Source organism: Aplysia californica, unplaced genomic scaffold (assembly GCF_000002075.1).
Source record: "Aplysia californica isolate F4 #8 unplaced genomic scaffold, AplCal3.0 scaffold00179, whole genome shotgun sequence".
In the NCBI taxonomy this organism is placed as follows: Eukaryota; Metazoa; Mollusca; class Gastropoda; order Aplysiida; family Aplysiidae; genus Aplysia; species Aplysia californica.
The window spans coordinates 927,308-952,593 of record NW_004797449.1 but is presented as its reverse complement, the minus strand read 5'-3'; the positions used below and the strand labels follow the sequence as shown (position 1 = coordinate 952,593).

Sequence of the window (25,286 nt, the reverse complement as noted above, 5' to 3'; positions counted from 1 at the left end):
CTTTTCCCCCTCCTCTGGGCTCCTGACTCTTTCTGCAACCTTTCTACTGCTACTCCTTGTCTCCTTCTTTGTGCTGTCTTCCAGCCACACCCCTGATGTTCTGGTAGGAAAGATCTAAACCTAGCCTTCTCGGACAACGGCAAAAAATCTCGGAGGCCCCGTGAGCAAGTTGCGCACGTTAAACATCCCTTGGTGGTCCAAAGTCGATAAGAGTAGGCTTCGGCCGCCACATGGGCAAAATAAAAAAATTCCTACCAACTGAAAATGTTTTTAGTGTCCCGCGCGCTCATATGACATTATACAGCTGTGAGCGCCGTGAAACACTTTTTAAAAAAAGAAGAAAAATGAAAAATACAACAATTATGACACATTTCAGAGGGTGTTTCTCAGCCACTTTTTTGTACCCAGTCCGACACTTTTTTCAGCTTTCGGACAAAATTTCGTCGACGAGAGGCGTGTTAGTCAAAAGGGAAGCAACAAAGAAAATACGCATCAAGGGCACATCACAAATACATTTTCATTGGTTGCGTCCCTTAGTACATAGCGCAACCTCTATGCCATTGCGCTATCTCGAGACAGTTCCGTGGATACTTCTTTTTCGTCGCTCTCTGCTCGTCTTACGCCTTCTCTATCTGCCCCCCCCCTCCCTTGTCTCTATTCTCTCTCTCTCTCTCTCTCCCTCTCCTCTAGCTCGCTAGCACGTTCTCTTTCACTTCCAATCTATCATCCAACAGTTTTTTAAAATGTTAATAAAAAAGACTAGCAGCTAGTATATAATACATAGATCTAGTAGCTTTAAAAAGTTGACTTGAAGACCTGCTGAACTGACTCGTTGTCTCGAAGCTATTTTAGTTTATTTTAAAGTCTGAAAATAAGATTCACATCCTTACCTTCGAACTTTTAAAAATCTTTGTTGTTGTTTTTTTCTCTCCAAAATTTAGTTGTATGAAACCTTAAATGAAACCATCCACTACGATGAGCTGCTGCGTTCGACCGGTGAAACATGTTTTTGTTACATGCCTGTTGTTCATAAACTTAAGTTCTAGTGCCAACATTTGAACTTTTTAGAATAAAAATAATGTATGAACATTAAAGCTATAATTTCATGTCTCGTTCTCCTTTCCCGTTCTTGAGTATCTTGTGTGTACGTGCCACTTTCAATTTATGATGTAGAATTCAGTCGAACTGTGGCAAAGTTGTGGCTTTTGCCCTTCCAGAAATGGGAACCTGGATGTCTACAACTGTATCGTATGGATCAAACAGACAATATTATGTACTGAGTATAACTCAGTGAGTATCATTTTGGGTTGTGGTGCGGACGACCCAGGTTCGAATCCCCAGAAAGAGTGTTCTTCACCTTGAGTTGGTTCACAGGTTATCGAGTCTCTCCAGCGACGTGGCAGTTCAGGGTGCCTCACGACTGCTGTTCGAGAATTTTATTTTAGTAGTTTAAGTAAAATGTTCCAAGCACTTGCAACGCAATTTAGTCATAATATAACTTATAAGAGCTGAAGATTAGAGGTTTTATTAGAGAGTACCGTACAATTTGGAGGAGAGTTAAGAACAATAGATCTTAGATAGGAAAGAATCCGCAGACAAGGAGGGAGAATAATAATAATAATAATAATAATAATTGCATTTATATAGCGCATATCCATGCTCAAGAGCATGCTCTATGCGCTTTACAACTATTATTACCCCAGCAGACCCTCTGAGAACACTCAGAAACATTCTCAGCTTCCGTGGAAGCATACAGTGCAAGCTGCGGATTTCACGCGCTCAAACATTATCAAACTGACAAGATCTTTCACTGTCTATAGCTGGGTACCCATTTCCACCTGGGTGAAGTGAGGAAAATTTGTGCAAAGTGCCTTTCCCAAGGACACAACGTCGGGTCCCTGACTGGATTCGAACCCACGACCTTACGGTTGCGAGCCCGAGAGCCTAACCACTAGGCCACCGATGCCACAGAGAGAGAGAGAGAGAGAGAGAGAGAGAGAGAGAGAGAGAGAGAGAGAGAGAGAGAGAGAGAGAGAGAGAGAGAGAGAGGCAGAGAGATAGAGATAGAGAAAGAAAGAGAGAGAGAGAGAGAGCTAGAGAGATTGAGTGAGACAGACAGACAGACATACACACAGGAGAGACAGACAGACAAACAGAGAGAGAGAGAGAGAGGGAGAGAAAGAGACAGACCGGCAGACAGAGACAGACTGACAGACAGACAGACAGACAGAGAGAGTGAGAGAGAGAGAGAGAGAGAGAGAGAGAGAGAGAGAGAGAGAGAGAGAGAGAGAGAGAGAGAGAGAGAGAGAGAGAGAGAGAGAGAGAGAGAGAGAGAGAGAGAGAGAGAGAGAGAGAGAGACTAGAAGTGTCACAAATTAAAACGTTCTAAAAACACCATTCTGTCATAAAATCAAATGCTACAATGAAATCAGTGGGATGGTAAAGAAAAATTGTATTTCATGGTAGTGTAAAACATTACACATTTTCATTGCAAATATGTATGAGCACAATTTTTTGTCACAAAAAAAGAATCATCAGCAGTAAAACAATGTTTATTATATTCCAGAACTCCTGACTTGTCAGGCACAAAGTGGGGTCACGATATTATACCAATCATCTCAGAAGATAAAGTCACTAAAAGTGCTAAAGTGAACGAGATATCGAGAAAATCAAAGCCATGGACGGTTTGGTATGCCCCTCAGCAAGTCAACCATTGCTTTATACATAAAGAACTGGGACTGGTAAAATCAGGGATTACTAAATGAAAAACAAAACAAAACAAAAAAGATAAGTTTGGCTTTGCTGTTCCAAGAGCTTTGTAAAAGAGAAGATAGTGCATATTATAGAAACAAAAATCCCATCCCCCGCCCCACCCCAAATCAAACCACACTCTCTCAAAATAAAAACCTTAATCTCCAACTTTTCCTTCCATTCAAAATACACAAGCAAAAAGAAAGCAAATGAAAACAATTTCAAACGTATTCACTCTCCTCCATCCCCATTATCTACAAGAAAAAAGTCAAGAGGGTATGAGTTTAACACCCCAATCAACACTGCTAGTTTATTTAAGATGCAGGACCTTCGAATGTAACATCTATGTCTGATATAATACCAAGAAGCCAAATGGCTTAACACTTTGCAGTCACACAGCCAGCAGTACAAAATATCCCCATCTGGTCACCCAGCCAGGAGAGTGACTGCAACGGACTTCTCGGGCCTGGCGCACTGCGCCAGATGACTGGAACAGATCATTTTCATTTACAATTTACGCATTATTGCGCCAAGTGATCGCAAAGTGTTATGAGCCTTGAAAACTCCACAATATTGACCAAAGTTAAAAAACTCCATGTCTAGGATTCGAACCAGGGACAACCACTCCATAGTCCAGCATGATACCAACTGAGTTGAGGAAGCGCCCTACATACAAAGAAAAAAGAGACACATACCCTCCTTCCCAAGGCGTTGGAGATCATTAAAATTTCATAACTGCAGACATCCACCTACAGAACAAATCCAACACTGAAAGAAGAGCTACACCCCTCCCCAATCCCTCATCTCTAAATCCAACAGATTGAGAAAACCAAACAAAAGATGATGTGCTTTAAAAACGTGGCAAAACAGCTCACACCACTCCTCTTCCCTCCTCCACCGTGAAGGTTGAGTGATGATTTCGAAATACTGAACCTTGGAGAATAAATGCAGGTATAACATTGTCGTCATTAAAAGAGGCAATAAAAACTCACACAATCATGAGAACACTTACTGTGAGATCACCACTTACTCTACGGTTCCAGTGGCTGAGTGAATAGTGAGCTCAGGATTACAATAAATGTCAAGCATAAATCAGTGACTCGGCATTATGGTGGGTGGCCACTGGGGTGTATGTGTCCTTGAACAAGACACATTAACCCTCACTAAAAAACAGGGCACTACACAGAGGCGGCTAGCAATGGCGTGTTTAAAGTATATCTGTCATGTATGTATAAAATAATAATATATGTTTTGCCATTGTAAACCAAATTTCTACAAGTAGAGCATTAAACAAAATTTATAAAAAGAATTTTCTAGAAGTGATGGGTAACTTGGGAGTTTGAATCCTTTCACCACCAGCACAAGACAGTAGCACTCCTAACACAGGGATGGTGATGAGGCAGCTTGGCAAAACAAAACAACTTTTTTGTTGCTCTTTCTGAACTTTCGTCACAAATGGCATAAACATTCATCTGCGCAGAGAGCTCAGTCTCTGATTCAAGCATGCTTGCTCTCTTGTCCTCTCTCCATCTCTTTCTTTCTCTCTTTCATGTGCACATAAACCCATTCGCACACACCTAGATGCATATTATTAATATTTTTTTAATGAGCACACAAATATAGCAAAGCACAGCACACACCCACATACACACACACACACACACATGCAAATTTATGTACACATACTAAGACTACTGGTCTATATAAACATTGCATGTGTTCCCTAAAAATAAGCTCCATCTTCTCATTGCTCATTAAAACTTTTTAAAAAAGCTTTGAAGACAAGTCTATTATAGTAAAATAATATCGTTCATCCAGTCGCAAAAGCACTGAGATATTGCAGAGAGAATATACCAATTACACTTGGCCCATATTGACAGTTATATGATTCCAATCAGTCAATATAAGATCACAATTATTTCCTGTTTCATTACTAAATAGCAACATAAATATTCAGATCTCAATCGCATAATTTTAAGTCATTGCAAAATTTCATTCTTAACATCAACAAGTGTCCACTTGGTTTTCTTAACATTTCTTGCATGGCCATGTAGGCATCATTATAGCTGATCCTTCAACATTTCTGTTAGTTTGTAGCTCGCATAAGAGACAAGGGTTTCAAACATATGAAATTAGGAGTCAGCAGTTACATCTGCTCTTGAGCCACCCTCAATAAACAAAATAGAGGTAGATGGGCTTAAAAACCACTCAATTAAAGGTCTCTAACCAATGACCTCATTTGATAATTTTGTTTTGATACCCTGCTTCACAATCTGAATACATGTACAACATTTGATAGAATGAAAAAAAAAAAATCAAAGTGGAAGCAAAGTGGGCAGTATGCTTATCCAAAGCCTACCATGTTTTACAGGATTTGCATATATAGGTGACGACCATACTGGCCAGACTTCTATGAAATGAAGGTTTTTTGTTTTTTTGGCATAACGTAGTGGGATCTCCCAAAATCAACTGAGTTCGCTCCTCAGGGTAACAACAGACTTGACTCAGAGAGAGAGAGAGAGAGAGAACTCACCAGCAGACTTTTTCACCCCCACCAAATCATGCTGACCCGACTAGTTGGATAGATGTGCATCACTCTCCAGTTTCATAGACATGTACTGTTTCATATACATAAACATGAATGGCAAAAAAGTAGGACGAAGACACTTCTTTTGTTCATCCTCAAGTGTACACCGCAAGTATAATCTAATCTCATTATCACAACCAACAACATGCATACCTCCTAAACAAGTGACCTGACGTCATAGCTATTTCCACAAGAATTTTCGTTCAAGATTTAAGAAAGCATAATACAGTAGAATGCTACTAAATTAGAAAAAAAAAGGATCAAACATTTTTTTTTTGGTTCAAAGTCCTCCTTCTCTGTGTTCATTTCCTGTTGAATCAAGAGTAAAAATTGTTAACAAGCTGTTCAAATTTTCTAAGTCCAGAAAGCAACAATTTTTATGAGAGATTGAAAAAAAGCATTATGAATCATTTCTTGCCTTTATCAACATTTAGAATTTGAATTTTAACCAAATTTTTCTTCAACACATACCTTCAAATTAAGAACTGTAATAAAAAGAAAAAAATTATTCGGGCTAAGTACATCTGAACAGCAAGCTGACAAAATGCTCCATCTACTAAAACAATAAACAATCTACCATAAACAGCATTTCAGGATCTTTAAGAATCTCAGATTTCAAACCATCGGCTCCCTGTAAATTCCTATACTATTTCTTCCTGGCAAGAACGTGGATGGATTAAACTGGCGCTCTTGGCATAGCACGCACATTAATCATTGAGCTTGTTGTCGTAGTGCCGAAGCTTTGAAGGCCTCTCCTGACCATAACCATCGCTAAGAATGTGCTTCTGTCAGCTGGAACAGTTCTGGTGTGTACTCTTCATTGGCTATAGACTCAAAATGCTCTTTCTTTCTCTGCTTGAATTCCTCCATCTGCAAACACACAAAAATTATGTTGAGTTTATGTTAATTTCAATGTTAACATTATGATGTCAGGCCAAGCTGGCAAAGAAAGACAACATACAAAATTGATGAGGAGTGAGAGAAAAGAGTGAAATACAACTTTCAATTTGATGTCAAACTGAAAATAACAAGACAAATGTCCCTGTACCACAAGCCTTAAGTTTGTTTTTGTAAAACTTTTGTGGCACTTGCTACACAAATAGGTCATATATAAGGTGCCAAAGATAAAGAGGTGTAATTGTAACATACATTAAAAAAAGTAGGAGAAATGAGGACCATAGATGTTTGATAAGAAAACAGGAGCAAACCATACCACACCACCCGCCATCCATCCATTATATTAACGTTAGCATTATGATGTGGTGCCAATCTGGCAAAGCAAGACAACAGACAGAATTGGTAAGGAGTGACAGAAAGGGGTGAAACATAACTTAAAATTACGACTGGACAACAAAATCACAATAACAAGTATACCTTGTTCCACCAGTCTATTTTTTTACGCATAAGAAATAGTGACATTTGACATAAGGATCCAATGGATTGTAAATATGGTTTTAACCAAACTGCATAGAAAATCGATAGACAAGTAGTTACATTTGATATGGCGCAAATAAAGATTTTTCAGTAAAGATGGTGGTGAAATTGTACTCTATAAAATCTGATGTTGCAACAGTATGTTCTATTGGTGCACTGCTTAATAATATTTCCACATACATGAGTGCACATAAGTTAACACTGATTATGCATGTTTCCACACCGTACACACACATACACACACACAAACATCACACCCAAACAGTGAAAACAAGGTGAAAAGAAATTAAATGAAGCAGTATGTTGAAAGAAGCTAGGGTAGGACTGCCAATAATTTTCTTGAATTAGAAAGAGATAAATGCAGTTTCAAGGTCACTCAAACCGACATAAAGGCTTTGAACATCTTGTTCCCACATGAAAAATAAGCATAAACAGACCATGAACAACTTACTCAGAGAAATTGAACAGAAAGGTGGTGGGAAAATACCAGGATAATATAAGTTCTTTAGAGCATGCGAGCAAAGAAAGAAGAAAAGAGTCAGATGTCTGTTTCAGATTGGCACTTGAGGATGAAGTTATACAAAAGTATCTTTTAATCACATTTGTAATTTACCTTTTAGAAAATAATGTCGTATGGAAAATCATTTTTTGATATATTCTAGAATCATTTGCTTCACTTTAACAAGACCAGTGTCTGTGCTGTGGTGGTTAGATAATTCACCATTGCTATCAGAAAATCTTAGTTTTATTTCCATGTGGGGAGAAATTGTATCCATATCTCAGTCCTTTTGTTTGGCTGGGTTAGCTCTAAAAGGCATCTTTGGAGCCCACCTTCTAAATGAACTGAATTGTGTCCAAGGGGTTGTAAAAACACCTAGATCAAGGCCTACATTTAATTTTTACTGTAATATTAACAAGTGAGCTGTATTGACATTATGTCCATCGTAACTTACCTCTCCTTGCATCACAGCAAACTCCTTGTCATATATACTTCCATCACGTATAAACTGGCGACGAATATTGTCTCTGTATGGATGCAAATGGGCCACAAGTGTCTCCCAGTTGACATTATCAGTCCCAATCTCTCGTATCTGACACATTTTCTTCTCTATGTACTCCACAGGGTTTTCTGGCCGCTCCATCATTAGTGAACTAAGCAATGATTCAAAAAGCTGTGGGAAATACAAAAGATGAATTATAGAAAAGCACAGACAGAGATGCACCATCAACTACACTGAGTTCTGCCAACACATTTCTAATTAATAAGGATGAGATAATAATAGAATGCATCATTCTTTGCAATGATGAAGTAGCAACAGACTGCCAAAGTGTCAACAATGACGATAGCCTACATGACCATAGAGAAAAATTCTACCCTACGAAAAACACTCAGACAATTTGGTTGGATCAATATCAATTAAAAATATTTTCCAGCTCATCATAATCTTTCTTTGAAACTAAACTTAAGAATAGCAAAATGCTACACTGCAGTTTGATAGAAAAATTCAGGCAAATGATAGTGGAAGGATCAAAGACATGCAAAGGGAACAAATCCATAATTTACATCCTTATCTAAAACTAAAAAAACAGGGTCATGTGCACCATTTTTACAGGCATTTTCTGTTCTGTTGTGTCATTTTCTGAAAATCAGAACCAAATACTTTCTTTCACATTTACTCTATCCAACTTTCAATTTCTAAAAATAGTTTTAAATAGTAGAGTTATGAATGTTGGCACAGAGAGTGGAAATCAAATGTGAATGTTTAATCTTTGAAAATTGACATCTACCTGACGACATGTTTTTTTAAAACTAAAAAAAATAAATCTTTGAACATTAGTATATATTTTTAAACACCACATCCACACAGTTTAAATCATTTAGAAGGCGGGCCTCCAACCTTGCCTGTCAGGGCCAATCTGGGCTGAGAGGGATACAACATCCCACCAAATACTTTATAAAAATCTGTCACCACTCAGGAATCCATGTTTGATAGGAAAGGAGGCGCCACTCTGGAACACCTGTCAATCACCCACTTTCACTTTGCCTCTATTAGTGTACAGTCAAACCACATTATACTGTCTTTACTTACAGTTATAGCCTACTGCTAGCACCGCTTACTGCCAGGTTTTGCTAGTGTACAAAAAGGAATGTCTGTACAAGATAAACATATTATTTTTGCCTTCATACCCCTATCAAGCAGCTGTCTGAGCTGTACAATTTTTATTAAACTAAACTAAAGCAACTCTCTCCCATACATGTCTCTGCGAGCTAGGTTTAGACCTGGTGCTTGTCGCGGATCGCTCCCAAACGCTCTGCCTATCCCATATCCCCATTGCTGTCTTGTTGCAGCAAGTGTAAATATTTTCAGCTTCTTTTTCTTTTCCCCCTACCAGCAGTCTCAGGCCAATTTGGATAGTAGACAGTGCGAGCACAATTTAAAAGAACCCAATCAAAATAGCTGAAGATAAAAGGATACACTAATAATATACATGTATACAAAGAAGCAAACACAAAAATACAGATCTCCCCATAAAAATGGAGAATACAGATAGATTTACATTAGAGTGGTGCGACACAAATGAACACGATGCAATGTGCAATATATATTGTGTGCTGGAGAAGGCAGTACAACTAAACATAACTCCGCAATTCTGCTTCAAACTATATAAGCTCTTCACGAGAATCTGAATAATTTTGATGAGTTGATTATGAATGTAAAGAAAGAAAGGAATTAAAAATTCTAAACTTCAAAATTTTTATATTGTGATGGCTTATGCTCAACTCTACATAACATCTGACACCACCCAAAGACTATTGACAGGCATCTGGTTAAAAATCTATACAACTACAGGGTACTTGACACATGCGCACTAGCTTCTCATCCAGTAGAAATTTTCAGTTTAAATTTGCTTTTAATTCAGCTGGCACTGTACGTAATTAACTGAAAATTGCTTTTCCCCTGCGTATGACAATTGTGCAAGACAGATCTCAATGACATAAAACTGGCCACAATTTGTCTCTAGTCTCTACCAGTCTACCAGAAGTCAAGAGGGCAGTCGGTGCTATCAATTAAACAAAGGACATTAAAACCCATTTCCGCCAGCCCTGCTGTATCATTGACTTAAATTCATGCTAGGGTAAGCAGTATAACAGGATTTGACAGTTTGTTATAAACAAAATTACAAGTTGAAAAGTTTCTACACAAACAAGAAAATCTTTATAAAAATAATGCCTTACAACAATCTAAAACTTGACAAAGCATATATTCTAACAGACCTGAGGTATTTTGTGTTCTGACAAGTATTGTTTTGCCTGCTCTCTCGTGGTTGCAGACATGATGACAGATTTGGCGAGAGTGCAGCTCTAGCTGTTCAACTGTAATCTTTCTTGCAACCAACGAAACAAATTCTCCCCTGTAAACTGATTTTTAGTAGGGCAGCTCTTAATTCTTGTGCAGGATATTATCTGAAAACAGATTGAACAGAATAATTTGACAAAGGGAAGAAGAAGACATAATTAAGCCTCATATATCAGTTTGACTTGAAAGTCTTAAAATATATTATCCTTCAATTAAAATACGCTTAGGAAAACTATATAAATAAATGTTAATCAATATATTTTTAAAAAACCAACAAACTAATAGCAACTAAAAGCAATATATGCAAAAGTTTTGTGAGACTTCATTAAGTTTCCGCACGATATCCGATATTGGCCTTAAACTTCCACTACTTAATTACAATCACAACAGGACATATATATTAGTGAATTTCCAAAGATTTTTACAAACTTCTTCAGAAAATGAAAGTATGGGATCATTAATTTATAAGATTTGAGAAATGTATTATATTTATATCATTGGTTAATCCATTTCTTATAGACTATAGGCCTATATATGACCACTGAAATTTTAATTAGATTCTCTGTCCAAAACATAATATAGTGTTGCATTTCAAACCAACAACAAGTAGAATCAAGATAGCAATTACTAATACACAGCCTGATATATATTAATATATATAGTATGAAAGTGTAGTGAGGCTGGGGTTGGCAGGGTGTATATATATATCATGTATAATGTATATGTGTGAGCTGAATATATAGGAAATAGTTGGGGTAAATAAGGTAAACGATTAAACAGGTAGAACATAGAGTAATTTATTATTTTTATTTTTTAAATAAACAGTTTAAATTCCAGTTTTCAGCCAATTCTTCAACTTTAATTAGCCTTTTCTTCGAATCACTTTTATAGGCAGTCATTTACATGTCATTCAAGTTAAGTAGGCCCATAACATAATGTACACCTCACTCCAAGACTACAAATGAAATGCAGTGTCTTTGTTCTATACAACAAAGAAAAGCTATTCTTCGTCTGCCTTAGCTGAACTTCTCTTATTAGATTCTAACTTGCTTAAAAGAGCATAACATCAGTCTGCTGGTACAAAAACACAGTACAACAGTCACAGTCACAGCACAGCCACACTCAAAATTGGGTTGGCTACCTGGGCTGAATTTTCAGAAATGTCAAAGATCCAAGAGACATAAAGAAGTGCAAACACAAAAAGGTGCCCCACCTACCTGCCAAACAACGAGACTGATAATTCCAGTTCCGTGAACAGATTCTTATCGTAGCCTCGTGGATAGCTTCGGCTGGAAGCGTAACATAATAGGGGTATCGAGGTCACGCTCATTGTTGCTATGACACCATGAAGCCTTTTGAACATTTAAAGCTAGACGATTACGAAACGAGCTTATCAATTAATTCTTTTGACAATATCAACCCTACCATATAATCTGTCAATTAAAACTTATAAAGATACTAGATATACATTCACTGACATAATAATATTGTAAATAATCAGAAAATGTGCAAGTCAGCTATTGATACGAAAATAATTGATAGATGATCCGTTTAACGTACTGCTAACGGGTGCTTTACTAAACTTCACGGTGCACATAAGAAGTCTGGCCTGGTAATGATTTATTACAAATTACAACTCAAACCATAGTGATTCCTTTAAATCCCCCTTCACCATCACACACATGAACACCAACAAAATGAGCTATAAACCCCTCTGCCTAATCAAACCCCCGTTTCAGCTTTCTCGCACAACCTCCCCCCCTCCCCCGTTTCAGTTTCATCAGAGACTCTTAAATATAATTAAATATTCTCTGGTTTCATTCAAGATCAAGATACGCATAAACAGAAATAATGTAATACTTGTGCAATAAGCTTCAGATACAAAATAGATGATACTGGGTCGAGGAAATCGGATTTATTTTGGTAAACTCTTACTGGGTTAAGTTAAGCTGCTTAACGAGAGAGAAAAGTGTTGTATAACTTAATTATGTACATGTATTTGGAACCTTTTGCGCTTCTTTTTTGCATTGTGGGTCTTACATTACCTAGTCGTATCGATTTATTATACGACAGCTATATTCATCATGTATTGATTGCGGTGTAAGTAATTTGCTGTTTCAGCCTTGGCCAACAGTAGAATTGTCGGTGTTGAGACTTTAAAAAATTTCTCAGCTCTGTTGTGAGAATGACACTGTGAGAACTGAAACTTCCGGGTAAATAGACGGAGCGGTCGGTGGACTGGAACATTGGAAGAGTTCATAGACTAGACCTGCAGGCATCATTGACAGAATCGTCACTTGAATACTTCAGGCAGGATTTTGGGCAATAAAAAGTTAACAGGTCCAAGGAACCCATTAAGTCATAATTAGGTAAATGGTTAAATAGTGGTAGATCTAGATATCTAGATTCTAGTCTATCTCCATTTTACTTAGAAGCCCGTTGCCGTTGTTGTTATAGTCCACACATTCACTCGACTGTCTTGACACTTGACACTCACTCTCTTGGTCCAAATGACACTCACATATATTCTCTCACCCCTGAATGTTGCTCACACAACGTTGATGGGCACTGACTTCTATTTTATGGAGGTGCCTATTTGCAACGCGGCCACCTCTATTCTCACCCGGGGTGAGAATAGTGCAGGTGAGTCTTTTGGCTATTCTCACCCGGTGCGCGTTCACCGTTATAGCCTAGATCTAGGCCAACAAATTTTGCGTTCACCCTAAACCACAGAATTCTACACTGTGATAACAGAAAAATTGTAAAATTCTGTGCCGTGAACAAACGTTCCATTACAATTTACAACTGTAGCCTACTAAAAGCGTACAACAATTTTGTCTGTGGGCGGTGGAGAGAGAGAGAGAGAGAAAGAGAGAGAGAGAGGAGTAGCGCGAGAACTTCCGGTCAAAACAAAATGGCGACCCGCGTAGTTCGGCTCGTTTCGAAAAGTTAAATAGCCGTAGCATCTTTGTCTAGATACCCAAATTAATTTACTTTTTTGTTTTAACATCATTTTTTAACTTTGTTTTGGTCAATTTGATCGTCCACACCGATAGACAGTATTCAGAAAAAGACAGAGAGAGAGGGGAAGAGTAGATCTTGCGAGAACTTCCGGGCAAAACAAAATGGCGACCCGCGTAGTACGGATCGATTCGAACAGTGAAATAGCCATAGCATCTTTGAAGACATCAAATTAGCTTACTTTTGTTCTCTATAACGTAATTTTTTCTTGGCTTTTATCAATTTGATCATCCACATCGATAGAAAGTATTCCGAAATTAGGAAAAACAGGTCTTGTTTCAAACCGGGTGAGAATAGCCTACGGTCGCAAGTCTCACCCAGGGTGAGAGGTCGATCGTATTTCTATTCTCACCCCGGATGAGAATAGCCACTTCCTTGCAACGTCGCGTTACGATTAGCCGTTGCGCCAGTGCTAAATTTATAAAATGCCGGGTTGCGATTAGTGCCAGTGCTAAATAAAACACTGTGTTGCCGTGTGTAAAATTGTAAAGCTTAATCTAGATCTCCGCTTCGTTGTCGGAAGTTATGTGGCCGAATGGACAGCGCGTCTGCGCTTGAAGCCAAACCTTTATTTTATAATGTGGGTTCGAATCCCGGTCCTGCCTGGAAGATTTTTGTTGTTGTTGTTGTTGCTGTTGTCCTTTTATCGACTGACCAACAAATTCTTCCCGTAATTATAACTTGTTGCTTTGTAGTTTTTTATGAAGTGATGAAGCATGCATGCACACATTCTCTCATTCTGGTTTTGTCCACCTAAGAGGACCTCTGTGTACAAGAAAGGCCTCATTTAGTATTTATAGCCTATACTTTTCCTTCAATTTATGGATTTTAGGCCTGGTTAAAGTTCAATAGATCTATCTAGATCTAGATTTAGATCTAGAGTAAAATTACCGATTCGGTCAAAATTAGGACGAAAACATGCACGTTGACTTTAAAGCTTTATAATCTCCTATCTGCCTTGCCCTAGAGACAAATCGAAACCAGCTACAGGAAGCCCTGTGACTGGATGACCCCAAGAATGACCTGTTTCAGCTTGTTCTCATATTTGAGGCCCTTACAGGGTGCAAAAGTGACGCCCGATTTATTTACGTGTTCAGTCACATTTTTGGGGGTTTCTCATGGATTCGGGCAGTATTTTGACATTCGGTCATTTTCAATTATTATCACATTTGTTTCTTTGTAAGCTTAATAACAGGATTTTTAATGTTTGTTATCAACACTTGGACACAATGATAGTTTGTCTAAAGTGGTATGAAATTCACCATTTATAGCTATTTTAATGAGTATGTATCAGACCCACTCTACTATGTGGTATACTGACTCTACTACACTGACATCTGGCTCACTCAACTACACAGGTATCTGACTCTGTTTACACTGATATCCGACTGTATTACACACTGGTATCTGACTCTATTACACTGGTGTCTGATTGAGTTAATATGCTGTATCTGACTCTACTATTATTTAAATAATGCACAAATTCTTTATTCTTTGTTATATAACCATCGGCTCTATATTATCTTACGTGCCCGAAGGATGAGAAACTACGGATTTTATGTTACAATCCGGGCACCCCCCCTTTAGGCAAAAACGGCGAGACTGAACTGCAAATTCTCTTTCATCCTTGACAGGGCCTCATATGCAAATAACTCTCCAGCCTTCAGAGTTTACCAAAACGTAGAATCTAGGCCACAGGCTCCTTCATCCACAACCAATGTTAACTCTTCCGGGGAAAGAGCTTCACGCTGTTTTGCTCAGTTGATAAAGAAAAAGCTGTCTTAAGGACTATTTTTAGCAAAATATCGCCGTAACTGTTGTTTCAATGAAAGTAAGGGAGGTTGCTTTAGGTTTGTGTGCCACTCTTTTGGGGCTAGATTTAAAAACAAAATTTTAAACAATCTTTTTGTACTCCAGTGCCCGACAGCTAAAAAAAAACGTGCTGCCCGAACCGGTATGATTACTCTAGATCTAGTCTATCTAGTGGCTTTCTTGGTTTGTGAGTTAATTATTTTTTTTTTAGAATAAAAAAAACAACAACCTTCCGGAACCGGGATTGGATGCCACGCTTGAAAGCACTGAACATTAGACTTAGAGAACGTAGACAGCTTGTACGTTCTCTAGGGCTAACTTAAAGATAATATTTTTAGGTAGATCTATTGTACGACGACACTGCGGACAGAAAATACTGCTTACCAAGTTGCACCGTCTTGGTATTGTTATCCAAGCGTCTTTCGACTTACTTGCTCAAACTCAAACTGAAATGATTATGATTATTTATGAGACTAGTTGCGTCTAGTCTACTTAAATGTGCGAACTATGTCAGAAACAGTTGTTAGATCTAATCTTGATCTAGATCAACCTAATATTGATCGGAATATAAGACCTAAAAAAAGGTGTCAACAATCCTAGGAGAGGTTTATCAAGAAACTGATAAAGCTTCCATCCACTATTCAGCCAGAAACCAACACAAGCCAAATATTATATCAAAACAAACAAGGTCCTCACTAGCGCCATAACTGTCATTTCTGTGTCTATAGCGCAGTAAAACATCTACTATGCCATGCCAAAATCCACGCGGTTTAGCTAAACATAATAGGATATCCAACACTGTAACCTGACCTATAAATCGCTCTTGGGGATATCCCAAGCGATGACAACACCCGTAGCGAGTTTTGCAGTACATTAATATTAATAAGACGGCACATCTCAAATGTGCTGCGGCCGAATAGTGCTGAAACAGCCAGCAGTAGGCTGTCTAAAAATAAACGCGATAGACTGTACGCTATTGTTTGCCAATATTATGTGAGTCCCGTAGCAATCCAGCGTGGTGCTCAAGTGAATTGTGATTGGTTCATTTCCTGTCTTGCCACTATTTTAAGTGACTCTGTGACCGTTAACCTGAGGGAGGGTAACGTGACCGTTCTAAGAGTTGTGCCTTTGAATAGTTTTGTAGTGGAGTGGTGAAAGTTGTCACTTGAGTATTCAGTTCCAATACAGGATGAACGAAATTGATGTTTTGCTAACAAACAAATTTAGTACTAGACATCTATGCGACAAGTAAAAAGAATGAAAATAAATAAAAAGCACGAGGTCCTCCCTTACCAACTCAAAGATCCTAAAATTATACACCGTCTCATTTACCATGCCCTTGACTATCTTCAGCATGCGATAGCTTAAATGTGCACGTCTACTTTTTAGCGCCACGAGCCGCCCCTGCTCTCTCTCTCTATATCTCTCTCTCTCCCTCTCTTTCTCTCTTTCTCTCTCTCTCTTTCTCGGTTTTATTTGTAGCACTGTGTGTTCAGTAACCTTATGTGTAATAGACTGAGTTAGAAGTCATTGTTTGGGCCAAAACCGGATTATCCGGCCAGTTCAGAAGACTATGGAAACTCTGTGATAGATGGTGTTGAACTCTCTTTCTTTTTCAATTTGTAGCATCAAAGTCACCATTGGCACATTTCAAGACTTGAAATATTGCTAGGTCCGCCTTGCCTTTTGACAAATTTTTTAAATGAAACTGAAGGTTGGAACATCAAGATGCTTGCATAATTTCTTTTTTAGTTATCTCACTATGATGAGTGACGTTTCTTTTAAAGATTTTGTTGTAGACTTGACCATGTTGTGTTTGAATCGTAAACTACTCTAACTTCATGTTAGACTCTGGGCCAGAAGTTTTTTTGTTTTAAAAAAAATAGTAATACGAGGGCTGTCCCACGGAAAACCGGAATTTGGCTGTAATTTGAAAACTATTCAATATTTTCACATTCTGTAAACGCACACTTGTAAAACAATCATTTAGAAATTTCCCTATTCAGCACCATGTGCATCACACAAACCAAACGAGCACAGCAGTTCTCAAAAGATGTCTACCCCCTTGGAAAATTGGTCAAGGGTAGAAGTGAGGTCTGTCATTCGGTTTCTGACCGCAAAAGGTCTCAAACCTCTAGAAATACACACTGAAATAAAGTCAGTTTATGGGGAGAAAGTAATGGCAAAGTCACAGGTATATGAGTGATGTAGTAAGTTCAAAGCCGGGCACTCCGATATATCAATGACAAAGTCTACCCAGGACCTTGTTTTTCTGCCAAGACTGAGGACCACAAAAGTCGCATTAACAAACTTATTCAAACACACAGGCGCCTAAAAATTCGCGAAATTTGCGAGTCGCTAAACATTTCAAAGTCGACTGTCTATAGGATAGAGTTTGATGAGCTGCACTATTGAAAGGTCTCTGCTTGATGGGTTGGGGCGAAAAAGACCAGCTGGGTCATCTTGCAGCACGGCAACACAACGCCACACACCGCAAACGTCACGAAAGACTGGCTCCAAAGGTTCGGCTAGGAAGTTCTACTACACCCCCCTCACAGTCCTGACTTGGCCCTGTCAGATTATCACCTTTTTGAACCAATGAAACGCCATATTTCTGGACAGCGATTCACCGACGACGAAGACCTCGTGGAAGCCGTGAGCGATTTGTTGAAATCCCTTGACGAAAGATTCTTCAGGGAGGGTATCTTCTCCCAGATCCAGCAATGGGAAAAATGTGTCCAGCGCGACAGTGATTACATTGAGAAATAAAGCACATGTTGAGGTATGATGTGTTACAGTTTTATTATAATAGGACAAAGATTTTTGCTTTAACGGACCTTTTCCGGTTTTCCGTGGGACAGCCCTCGTAGCATCATAGATCCTGTTCTATTCACTCTGTTTGAGAGAGCACATATTGTTTTCAAGCTAAGTGAATACACATTACAGAGATGAATAAAATGACGCGGTGTATAGAAAAGACACAAATCAGTTGAGTGTCAAAGGAAGGCCATGAGGCAGGCCTCACTGAGATGTATGCACGAAAAATGACAGCTCTGTGTGAGGGCCCTCATATCAGGGATGCCCATCATTATTAATTAATAAAAACGAAGCAGTTATCATTTTAATTCAATTTCACGAAAATAGGATCAAAATACCTCTCATTCCGATTTTTGAAGATTTTGACTTCCCCAACCCAATGCCAATCTTTCTGGTGTGCAGGGGGGAAATCTTCCAGACCCGAACAGTCTTCGTCCCAAGGTCACATGCAGCTGTCTAATTCTAACATCCTTTTTGCGCTGAGCCCTTGACCTTGTAATCACTCAGTGTCACTTTGCCCTTAGCAAAACATGAGATTGTAGAAGTGTCAAAGCTAGGAGTAAGGCAAACATTAAGTTGACAATGTGTTAGAAAATCCCTGCCCTTTTGTGTCGTGGGTATGACAGCCTAGATAATTTATAAAATAATGGATCATTATTTGAAACTTGATACAATTAGCTACAATGTGTTTGTTGCATGGTATGTTGTGATGATCAATCAGGATGTAAGTTGTATGATGTATTCAATTCTGTTGGTATTCTAAAGATTTCTTTTGTTTATATGCTAGCAGAAAATGTCTCACGTTTGTGATGACGAGCCCGCCAAGACCTCTTTTTTTCATCATACTTTTGTTTATGTTACCTAAATACTCTACTGGACTACCAGCCTCTATTTTGGCACCCTTGGGAAGAAGATTATCTGTATCCATTATATTAATATTACAAATTTTTAAGCCAGATTACAAAAAATTTTATTTGTTGATTACTGAAACTCATGCTGGTAGGTAGGCTACCCTGTTAGAGTGTAACAAGTCCACATGATTTATCATATTAGGTGTGTCCGAAGTAACTTAAATTTAAGTATCTTTATTGTAAGGTCCTGCCTTTATTGAACATCCCCCTCATTCTTCATTTTGACTACATCAAAATGTTTGTTGTGATGTAAAGCTGTCTAAAGTCATCAATAAAAATACTGAGACAACTTACTTTCAACACCACAAAGTTTTGAACATCATATTAGCTGAAAGAAGTCAAGTTGTTTTCTCTCAATTTGCTTCTGATTATCTGTAGAAAGTTGTAAAAAGAAAAATAAGAGTGTGAAAGTTACTGCTTTGAACAGTATGTGATCCTTTAAAAGATAGTCGTTATAATCATTTTTGCCTTTTTCACACTGGATCAGAGTATAGGCTGTGAACACTTTCCTCTTTTTTCTATCCTGGGTTAGCCTCTTGATATTATTCCATGACGTCTTCCCACTCTTCTGTGCATCATTCTTTGTGACTACTCTCCAGATTCCATGTGGCCTTCCCCCTGATTCACTACCCCGTAGATTCCTATTCAACCCTTTCTTTGCTATACAGCTACCTGACTTTCTGAGAGGGCAGCGGAATATTGCACTGGTGTTTAATCCTATTGTCAAAAAGTTCAAAGGAGTTTTCCAACACCAGTTGGGAAATTGCACAGTGATTTTCAGTATCTAGTATTTCTTAGGTTGTGCAGGTATTCAACATGGTGCTGACTTGAAATTCTATAAGTGTTAGTTTGAGTAGTGGACCTTTGCCGTTAGCCAATTATCAAGACTATTATTTCTTTTCATTGTATTTATTTTATTTTTGTCCTTTCTTTGTCATGAAAGCCTCCATTTCCCATTTGTCAAGCTGTCAAAGGGTAGCAATGTGTACATGATTCCTCGATCGTTTGAAAAGCGTGACCATTTCTTCTATGACATTTGGTTCGTTTGCGAAGCCCATATTCACCTTTCAGGTTATAACAACTCCACAAATGCTGTCTACTTGTTTGTTTTTGTAAATTGTTTTACCGGGCTCGCAACTGCATAAAGGTCTTATGAGCGAGCGGGACACACCTAATGTTTTCAGTTGGTAGGAAATTTTGAATTTTGTCCGGGTGGCAGCCGAAGCCTATTCTTATCGATTTTAGACCACCAAGGGATCTTTAACAAGCGCAACTTGCACACGGGCCCTCCGAGATTTTTCGCCCTTGTCCGAGAAGGCTAGGTGTAGATCTTTCCTACCAGAAGATCAGGGGTGTGGCTGAAAGACAGCAGTAAGAAGAAACGAAGGAGAAGCAGTAGAAAGGCTGCAGAAAGAATCTGGAGCCTAGAGGAACGGGCAAAGGAGGTGAAGGGGTGGGGGCAGAAAGAGGAGACGAAAGCAGATGACAGAACATTGCTTGAGAGCAGGAAATGAGGTGAAAGGAGACAAATTTAGATAAGAAAATTTTTCGTTCGCTACCCGGATTCGAACCCGGGACCTTTTGAATGAGAGGCCAACACCTTAACCTCTAGGCCACGAGAGCCCCCTTGTCTACTTGGGCAACCTCACTCCCTGCCCCATTGTCTCTAGAAACAGCTGCATACTGTAAGGTGTACAGTGTGTGTGGCTTTGAGTACTCATTGTTGAGTGAATCCTTGTTTTTTGCCACCGATGAATATTACGAACAACGCGCTCAAATGTGTCTAGACCAAAGGAGGGCGTATATAGACCATTGGCTCTCGGAATTTAAAAAAAGGTTTTAACTGTAGGAAAAAAGAAATATTGTTTAGAGGATACAGGGATGGAAAGATAAGATTTTTAAAATAAAAAGAAAGGAAAAAAACAAACCAACTATTTAATGACTTTCCTTACAAGATCTTTTAAAATGGCGCATTTTGCATTTACAGGTTGTTTTTATAAAAGCCATTTCAGTTTTCGAAAATAAGTTTATTCTTTGTGAATTTTATATCAAACAAATTCCTTTTGAATGAATTATATCTGTTCCAAAATTACAACATTCTAGCACAAATTTTGTATGAGATATTTAGAAAAAAAGTACATGTTTTTTTTTTATCACCCTGTATATACAAGGCCACTAATATGTGAGGCATCTTGGTGAAATCAGGCACTTGTCAAAATACTGAAATCGAAGAAAATGACATTTTTCTTCCAGTTGGGCCATTTTTATCTAATTTTTACTTTTGGTTCAAAACCTTTTATGTCTAAATAGAAATACATTGCCGCGTGGATTTTACTGAAAAACTATAGTTAAAGCACAAAAAATGTAGATTTACAGTTTCCAAGGGCTCTCAAGCTTTGGAAGTCACAAAACTTTGGTGGCCATATTTTCGCTAATTTTACCTCTGAAACCAGGTGACCGCCTCTTCCTTCAAGCTAAAATATCTCAACTCTTATTGAAGCTAGATCGGTAATTTTTAAATTGAAAGCAAGACAAAGGAACAAGCTTTAAGACAAACAATAACTCTATATGTAAAAAAATTGACTAGCGCCTGATTCCACAGGGTCATGACACATAACATTTACTTAATTTCTGGTTCTTCAGAGTCAAACTCACCGAACTATTTTCAGGTTAAAAATGTCACCCCCTCCTACATCGAACCTGATGGAGAGGCCAAAGTCTACTTAAACGGTTTTCAATGAACACTCAATCAGCTAAGCATAGTGTAAGTCGGAATTCAACCACAGCTACCTCGTAATCATACCACACTAAAAAACTTGCGCAATTTACCGTAACTAGGAAGGGTGGCTTATTGAGCAATCCGTTGCATAACAGGATAAAACCTGCACAATTTTGCATCCCCCATGATCTCTGCTTTCTCCCACTTCACCTACTATTGGATATGTTGTATAGGGTTGACCTTGAAGAATTGCTCTGAGACGAGAATCTTTTGATTACTCATAGACTGTTCACTTTCTTTGGTTCACATGCTGTATGGATAGTTTGTTGGTTCTCATATTGTGTGGATAGTTTTTTTGGTTCACGTGTTGTGTGGATAGTTTTTTTTGGTACTCCCCATGTGTAGATAGTTTGTTAACAGTTCCGATGCAATGCTATTGGAAGGCCTGAGTTTCCTGAGTTATTGTCATTAGTGTCTCCTTTCTATAGTCTGACTGTCCCAGATTTCATGTGCGCAATGATGCAGTCTGTTTTTGTGCTTCAGTTTCAACTGCCTTTGAAAAGTCCATCACGCTGTCCATCGGCGTGGGTGGTTGGCGCGTGCTCTGGTGTGGTTGCTCCTTTTTTCCTATCAAACATCTACAGTCCTTATATCTCCTCCTTCTATTTTGTGTTTGTTACTCTCTTATAATACCTCTAATATTTGGCACTTATGACCTTATTGTGTTGCAAGTGCCGTAAAACTCTTTCTTACGAAAACTAATAACTGTCCATCAGCATCTATTGTGTAGCAGTTAGGTGCCTCGCCATCACACGCAGGAGAGTTTGATTCTCGAGTGGGGAAAATTTTACTAAGTATTTCGGTCTTTCTTCCGGGATGTTGTGTATCCCACTCAGCTGGGGTTGACCTTAACAGGCAGGGTCATATCCCGCCTCCTAAATAGTCTAAATTGTATTGATGGGGCATAAAACACCTAGAGCACTGTCCACTTCATTCAGTTCAGTATATCGTCACAGTTGCAAGATGAGTATGAACGCATAGAGGATATAACTTTTTACATAAAAAATCGGGATGTCAAAGCCACTCTGTTTCTTAACCATGAAGTACAAAATTTAATCTCTAAGACTCCTGACAAAAAAACAGGTTAGTATAAAAACGTATTTGTTTTTATTCAAAGTGTGGTTATTAAAAAAAAAAAAGTCATTAACAAAGGTGATGGAGTCCTTTCTTGAACTTGATGTGTATTTAACAAACAAGAAAAAGAAATATACTTTTAACGATTTTATTATGTTCTCTGTCTTGTTCAAGGGCCAAGATGTATTCTCAGAATTCACTTATGTCAGTCTAAATTTTTTGTAAATCAGGGATGGGGATTCTCCGAAATTTTTTTTAACCTCAGAATTTTTAAAAAATTTTAAAAATTGCAGACGATAAATTCGAGAAAAAAAAATTGACGAATCTGGTCACAGCCTACCTATTCATGTCTTGTACTGTTGTTTTGTGGATTTGAACCATTTCTTAGTGTGGGAAAGTGGGTGTGGACAAACTATTGCTGCACTGCACTTGAAAGGGTTACATACTACCATTTCTCCTCCTGCTTGAACATGAGAACATGAACATACAGGGAAAAGAATTACTGCTTGACCATCGAACATTGATCTGACCTGTAGAAGCATTCATTATGTTAGTATTTAGATGAATTTAAGCTTCTGCATTTTTTTATTTTATCAATTATAATTATGTTTGTTACCTAGTGAAATAACACCTTATTCTAATTTTTTTTTAAATTCAAAACACTCTCAGAGACTACATTTTTAAATGTAAATTTCTTCCCGGCTTGCGCCCCCCTTACCCCGTGCTGCAGTCTCAGAATCTTCAGAAAAATTCTTTGGGTTAGTCCCCATCCCTGGTAAATGTTATCAACATGCATTGTTGATTTCTGTAATAATTGCTGTTTTTGTAATCAGTAGTGTCAAAAGGGGTTCGCAGGAAACTAATCATTTGGTGGAACAAGGAGTTCTTTTGCAGGGGTAAATGCAGGCGATGTTGTTATGTTAATGTTTCATCATTCAAAATTGTTCCAGCTTTTTCTGTTTCCACTTCCTGGTCTTGCTCGGAAAGGAAACTGTTTTAACAAGATAAAGAGTCAGTAGAACTGTTAATTTAAGTTTACGTACTTTTCTAGGTCTAGCTAACACCCTCACAAATTAAGATAAAGAACCCCCATGTATCTCAAGTGGAGAATATGCCATGAGTGTCATAAGTGCGGCTTGGACAAAATTAGGCACAGCTGTCGTCAGTGGTGGAAATTAGATTATTTTGTCCAAATGGAGGTAAAAGAAAGGAGTCGGCAAGAACCTGTAGTTCTCTTTTATAATCAATGATTCTCTTTGATCTAGTTTGTCATGTCATGGGTGGATTGTGGGTTCTCTTGTGTTTTGCTCCTTCTTTCATTTCAAACAACTATCATCCTTATCGCTCCTTCTCTTTTTCTTTGCAGGTTACTCTCACAAGTAACACTTGTAATGTTGGGCTTTTACATGACCTATTTGTGTTGCAAATGCCCTGAAACTCTTACTCAATCTAAATATAGATAACAATTTGAGTGACCTTCACTAGTGGCTGGCTGGACTTTTATCTTTTGATATATGTGTTTCCAGCACTGGAGACACAGTGTATGGGAATGGCACACACACACACTCATCTGGGCCCTGCGTGGGCCATTCCATGACAAGTGACGCACGTAACGTGTTGATAATGACCTACTTGAAAATAGTCTAAGCTATGATGGAGCCATTCTTTCTTCCTTTTTTTATGTTAGTTGAAACCGTTCTCAAACACACACACAACTAAAGAATGGCTCTAAAATTATTTAGGTTTTCTTTCAGCAGGTTATCATCTCTGCTTTGCGTTGCGTGCATCACTTTTCATGGAATGGCCTATTTCACTTGTAACTGGGCCACATCTGTTGTGCCATCTGTCACCACTGTCAGTGGAAAACATAAATATGTGGGGGGGGGGGGGGGGGGTATAAGGTTGGGAGTGGGGGAAACATATGGGAGAAGAGGGGATGGGGTGCAGAGCAAGTTCTGCTGTTTGTCTTTCTTTGTCTCTCTTTTTCATTCTCTCTCTCTCTCCCTCTCTCTCTCTCTCTCTCTCTCTCTCTCTCTCTCTCTCTCTCTCTCTCTCTCTCTCTCTCTCTCTCTCTCTCTCTCTCTCCCCCTCTCTCTCACTCTCTCTCTCACAGGCTCTCTCTCTCTCTCTCTCTCTCTCTCTCTCTCTCTCTCTCTCTCACACACACACACACACACACACACTCTCCCTCTCTCTCTCTGTCTCAGTGACTGCTCCAGCTGTAGTGTAACTACACACGTAAATGTAAATGAATGTAATTATTGATATTTCCTCTGGATTCAGGTGAATTTTGAAAGGAAGCAAAAACTAACAGAACAGTTTTCATTGTTTCTGCCCTTCAACAGGTTTCTATTTCACTCGTTTTAAATGTGATCCCATCTCATCGATGTGTGATTCCTGTTTTTGCGTTTAGGTGTAATGGTGTGTGGTTCCTGTTTGTGTGAGTGTGTGTGTGTGTGTGTGTGTGTGTGTGTGTGTGTGTGTGTGTGTGCAATTGTTTAGAAATGAGCGTGCTGGTGGTAATGTTGCTGTGAGTGCTTGTTATTCATGAAAGCTGTCTGTGAGTGAGTCAGAGTGGGTTTTTAGTTCATAATGTGGATGTTTTGGCAGGTGTGGTGGCTGGTGATACTGATACGTGCACCACTGGTCAATGCGTTCTGTTCAAATAATTCATGTGTTTTGTTCCCAGTGAAGTTATAGCTGTTGTCGTGTTTCCTTTTGATAAGCCGTCTCAAAGGTTC

General features: G+C 38.6%; 2 protein-coding genes across 4 annotated transcripts in view; one reads left to right on the top strand and one right to left on the bottom strand.

Annotated features, from left to right (window-relative positions):
- Positions 1–5,182: 5,182 nt before the first annotated feature.
- LOC101851805 (adenylate kinase isoenzyme 5) lies at positions 5,183–11,544 on the bottom strand. The gene is made up of 4 exons (XM_005098316.3): positions 11,349–11,544; positions 10,050–10,238; positions 7,726–7,944; positions 5,183–6,208 (listed from the first exon to the last, which is right to left on the bottom strand). Exons 2-4 carry the CDS (start codon positions 10,107–10,109, stop codon positions 6,110–6,112), a joined length of 378 nt encoding a protein of 125 aa, XP_005098373.1. The 5' UTR covers positions 10,110–10,238; positions 11,349–11,544; the 3' UTR covers positions 5,183–6,109.
- A 780-nt stretch (positions 11,545–12,324) lies between these two features.
- Positions 12,325–25,286, top strand: part of LOC101851408 (type II inositol 1,4,5-trisphosphate 5-phosphatase) — a 46,248-nt gene continuing 33,286 nt past the window's right edge. For all 3 annotated transcript variants that reach the window (XM_013082528.2, XM_005098315.3, XM_005098314.3), the window contains exon 1: positions 12,325–12,500. The gene's annotated coding sequence lies outside the window, so the exon portion shown is untranslated. The remainder of the gene's footprint in view (positions 12,501–25,286) is intronic.